The sequence below is a fragment of the Sardina pilchardus genome, chromosome 3 (assembly GCF_963854185.1).
Source record: "Sardina pilchardus chromosome 3, fSarPil1.1, whole genome shotgun sequence".
NCBI classification, from domain to species: Eukaryota; Metazoa; Chordata; class Actinopteri; order Clupeiformes; family Clupeidae; genus Sardina; species Sardina pilchardus.
This window is the reverse complement of record NC_084996.1, coordinates 8,774,438-8,779,231: the sequence shown is the minus strand read 5'-3', so window position 1 is coordinate 8,779,231 and position 4,794 is coordinate 8,774,438. Positions and strand designations below refer to the sequence as shown.

The following is a 4,794-nucleotide window of genomic DNA, read 5'->3' as shown; positions in this document are numbered from 1 at the left end:
GCTGGAGTGCCAGAGTGGAGTGCTGAAAAGCCCCTCTCTTCTCCTCTCTTCTCTCCTCCTCTCTTCTCTCCTCTCCTCTACTCTCCTCTCCTCTCCTCTCCTGCCCTGAATCACTAACGCTCCACTGACTCCCAATTACTCCCTCCATTAGCGGAGAGCCTCCACTCTCTCTTCCTCTCCCTCCCTCCCTCCCTTACATCACTCTCTCTTCAAACAACGAGCTGCTCTTGTGGCGAGCGAACAGGACGCGCTCCAGGGAGAGAGAGAGAAAGACAGGGAGAGAGAGAGAGAGAGAGAGAGAGAGAGAGAGAGAGGAGGGGGAGAGGGAGATAGAGAAAGAGAGAAAGAGAGAGAGAGAGGGCAGCTGTTATCTGTCCCGGCTCTCGGAGTGCGAGATAAGGGCCGTCCGCTGCATGCCAGTGCAGACCAGAGGATAATCACCCTTTAGGGCACCTGCCTAGGTGTGAACAGCCAAAGATTAGGACTGTAAAAGCACAGGGTTTTTTTTTTCCTTTTTGCTGATGCACTGGAAAAGCTGGTGGTATTAACTGACTCAAACGGTGTGAAGGAGTCTGACTGAGAAAGCCAGAGGGACTATGAGCTGGCCAGAGCATCTGTCTGTGGATGCTCACGCTACGGTATTTTTAAACTAAATGTGTCTGTGTGCGCGTAGTAAATGGGTCTTTCTGTCAGACACACACAGACACATACCACTAACACCACCAACAAAAACGACACACACACACACACACACACACACACACACACACAACCCATAGGTCACAGGCAACTTTACTGTCCTGTCGCTTGCAACAAAAGCACTGAAAATACACTGCTGGCGTCACATGCCTCTGAATGGGCCGACCTGACGGTCTGGCAGCCAGACAGATTTATGCTGCCGCAATAATAATCAGGGTACTACTGTTACCCCGGAAAACATTCCTTCGCTCCGAGAAAGGCATCTAAATTCAATTATGAACACCTCTTCTCATGCAAGGGACACTGCAGCACACACAAGAAAGCTTTATTCCGGGGCTAAAGTCCAGTCACCATAAGACAAAAGAGTCGTCTGTACTTTCTGTAAAGAAAGTGGCCAGTTTCCCTCTTAAATAGCAGATCGCCCCAGGGCAGTTGGCCGAAAGGAGCACTACTGCATCAACAAAGATATGATATTGGCCGTGTCAACTATGTCTCTGTATTTAGGCCGACCTTTGAAGAGCTATTTGTAATTCGGTGTTCCCCACCAAACCACATAAAAGCCCTCATACGATATATGGTGCGTGCCTGAATAAATACAGACTCATGTGAACGCAAACAGCCTCAACCAGCGCAACACTGTAATACAACCCAACTTTGAGAGAGAGAGAGAGAGAGAGAGAGAGAGAGAGAGAGAGAGAGAGAGAGAGAGAGAGTCATGTACTCAAGCAGCACGATTGTGGCTGGCAACCTCGCGCCTTGCGTTCTCATTTTACAGTGAGACGTACACCCACCGACAAACGCCATAAAGCGATGTGATTGCGGTTGACAACTGCCAGAGGAATCCAGCCAAACGCATACCTCAGTGAAAGTCCACGTATGTCACATGTGTACAGCCGCGCATATGTACGCGCGTACACCACAACTCAGTTTCAGTTGCTGCCTGCAGCCAACGGATCAAGCCCGTATAACCACACAAGTTGGCCTCATCAGTCACCCTCTCCCGTCAACATAAATCGCATCCAGCGTTTCTGATGCGTGTTTGTTTACGCAGAGTTCATAAATACGACTTTGACACATCACAAAATGAACCTCCCCCGGATATATCAAGTTTAAACTCAACCAGTGTGCAAATTAAGACTGGATGGCTATTTGGTGCAACGCAACATAGCGCAAATTTTTCCTTATTCACGGGAGTCTTTTCGATAACCAAGTGGGGGGAAATCTCTGGAATGTATTTTTGTGCAAATAATAGTCTTTCTTTTATGCCACCCTAGCACTGCCTGGAACCAGACGGTTTATAGTGAAACACCATATAACTCCTAAATAGGGTAAACATGCACATGGTATCGCTCAGAATGAGAGATTAGAGTTGGACAAAGTTCACTGCCGCGGACCAAGTCAAGAAGCTGGGATTTACCTACGAAGTCTATGTCCAAGAGCCGCTGGAGGTCGCTGATGCTGTTGATTTCACTGTGGGACAGTCGCTCAATCAGCTCTTGTGGAAGTTCCTTCAGTCAAAAGAATTAAGAAATGAATAAACACACACAGGATTAGGAAAGACTAAATCAAACAAAACGCCAACACGCATTCATTGAACTGGGCATTATTAACACGCGCTAGAGTGTTTACGGTGAGACCGACAGCATGCGTGCTTTACTGCTCGTGTACATACACAGGGCGCAGTTTACAGTTCACTCAGCCGCTCCACTTTCCACTTGCACTTGTTGCAGAGTCACCGCGCTTCGTTTGCCATGGGACACATGTATTTATAACACTGCAAGGCAAGACCTTATGCCCCAGCCAAATGCGACCGGGAAACTAAACTGAATGGAAGAGTTTGTAAACATGTTCTCCTCTAAAGATCTGCACTACACTGAGTCGTGCCTGAGTCGTGTTAACAGCGTGCTGAGCGAACACCCTGAGTGTTGATCTTCTGATCCCAGTGAAGTAGATAAGTCGCCCCAGGGCAACAAGTTTGTCTTGCATTTACTTCCATTCGGCTAAGGCACCGGATACCAACTTAACAAGTAAATGACCACACCACTTTGTATGCCATTGTAGCCCATCTGTTTCAAAGCAAACTTAGAACAATATTTAACTGACTTTGTAAACATGTGTTGTAAAAATGTGTTGTGGTTTTCCCACGCCTCTGCTGAAATACAAGAGACCTCAGCAACCGAATCCCTCCGCGCATGCAAAACCTAATTTAGTTACTAGTGCCAGCAAGAGGGGTTAGGCTATACGGGGCAGTGCTAAACACATTTCAACCTGTTGTATGTTGTGCGGACGTGTTCTGTGCGCTTTACCTCGGCGTTAATGAGCACCAGGCACGACGTACAGAGGAGGAAGTAGAAAAGTGCGGTTCTCATCTCCCTTTAATTTCGATTTCCCCCAAAACAAGAAACACGTTTTCTTTAGGAGCCGCCAAGTCGCTCCTGAGCGCAGGGGACCCAGTACCATCCCTCGGAGAAAGCGGGGTGAGAGAGGGGATCCTCCAAGAGCCACGTCCAGCCCAGCGAACAGTGGCTCTCGGCAAATCTGAAGGAGTTCAAGTTGACCGTGGCGCTTCAGGGCCGGACCTGTTCAATTTCCACTTTGTACTCCGAGACTCCCAGAGTAGCTTTTCTGATGGCAGCTTCTCAGGCGACAGTTCGACATGGTTCCTGAAGTCAGCCAAGCAAAACAAGTTCTAGATCAGAACCTGCAGGCATTGCTCCAGAAATTATACTATGTGATTATTTTATTGCAGGCTATGAAAACAAACGAGAAAAAGACCTTGAATAGAAAATCGAAAGTTTCCCAAATGGCAAATAATTTAACAATCAGCAGAAAAAGTGACAGACTCCAATTTGTAGCTGGAAATTGCTAAAGAAAAATCTTCTCAACTGCGTCCGTTTTCTCAGTGATACAATCCAAAAAACGTGGTCCGTGAATTAATAAAAAAAAAAATGAAAAAGAGGCGAGGGTTACGTGTGCCGATTTCTCTCTCCTGTAGTGTTCGAAGAAGGGGGCAGATGGGCGACAGGTCCTTCTGTGTCCGGGACTGCGCGCTGTGTGCGAGGTTGAGCGCGTCTGAGCCGCGGGATATAACCAGCCTCGCTGCATCTCAGATGCGCCGCCCCCCGTCTTTCCAGTAATCTCGCATCAATCCACCAGGGAGCTGGTTGGCTGTTTGCTGCATGTAAAATATAACCCAGCCCTCCCTCCCCACACCGCTCCGCTCACAGACTAATAGTCAGGTATAAATGGCATTTGTGCAGATGCCATGGATTGAGCTTGACTACTTTAGTGAGATGGATTTGCCTGCCTGCATTTTGTGTTTTTTTTGTGTGTGTTTAACTGATAGTTGTGGATGCATCTGAATGTTTATACCTTACAAGATTCTTCAACATAATATCCAAACTTCCACTAAATAGTCCAGCATAATTTTGCAACAGGAAGTGTTCAGACATTGACTAGTTTAACCTTTTCATTTCCCAATAAGGAAAGAGCAAGACACGTCATGTAAGCTCATGCAATGACAGACACTGAGTATTCTGAGTGAAATTCCTCAGTCTAATTTTAGACATGCCAGCCCTTCATCCTGAGGGGAAGCTCATTCATTCACTTTTCCTCTCTCCACTCCACTCTATACTCCCCTGTGAGAAAGGATGACACATCGCATTTCCCACCCAGACCTCGGCTCAGTACCTCGCCTGCCTCTCTCTCTCTCTCTCTCTCTCTCTCTCTCTCTCTCTCTCTCTCTCTCTCTCTCTCTCTCTCTCTCTCTCTCTCTCAGCGGCTTTTTTTGAATGGCTAACGGTAGAGGGTGTGTGAGAGACGTCCTCGTCCCCAACGCTGTCCCTGTCCCTCAGCAGCGTCCCCGTCTCTGTTCCGGCAGGTGTTACGTAACGAGCCGGCCTGATGAGGTCTCCCCCTGCGGATCCCGAGTCTCTCTTCCTCCTCCTCTTCCTCCTCTTCGCTCCCCTGTGGCCGCCTCACGGTGACAGGCCGTCCCTAGCCATTACATCACAGTCGGCACTCAGCTCTGCTCCACACCACATCAAGGGGGGTGGTGTGTGTGTGTGTGTGTGTGTGTGTGTGTGTGGGGGGGGG

At 48.3% G+C, this 4,794-nt stretch overlaps 1 protein-coding gene across 2 annotated transcripts in view; it reads right to left on the bottom strand.

Annotated features, from left to right (window-relative positions):
- LOC134076536 (platelet-derived growth factor subunit A-like) overlaps positions 1-3,734 on the bottom strand; it is a 24,138-nt gene extending 20,404 nt beyond the window's left edge. For both annotated transcript variants that reach the window (XR_009938614.1, XM_062531648.1), the window contains exons 1-2: positions 3,006-3,734; positions 2,117-2,207 (exon numbers count right to left, since the gene is read on the bottom strand). Coding sequence is in view for 1 of the 2 variants with exons in the window: in XM_062531648.1 (XP_062387632.1) it covers positions 2,117-2,207; positions 3,006-3,068 (154 nt within the window). In the remaining variant the exon portion in view is untranslated. The remainder of the gene's footprint in view (positions 1-2,116; positions 2,208-3,005) is intronic.
- Positions 3,735-4,794: the final 1,060 nt, after the last annotated feature.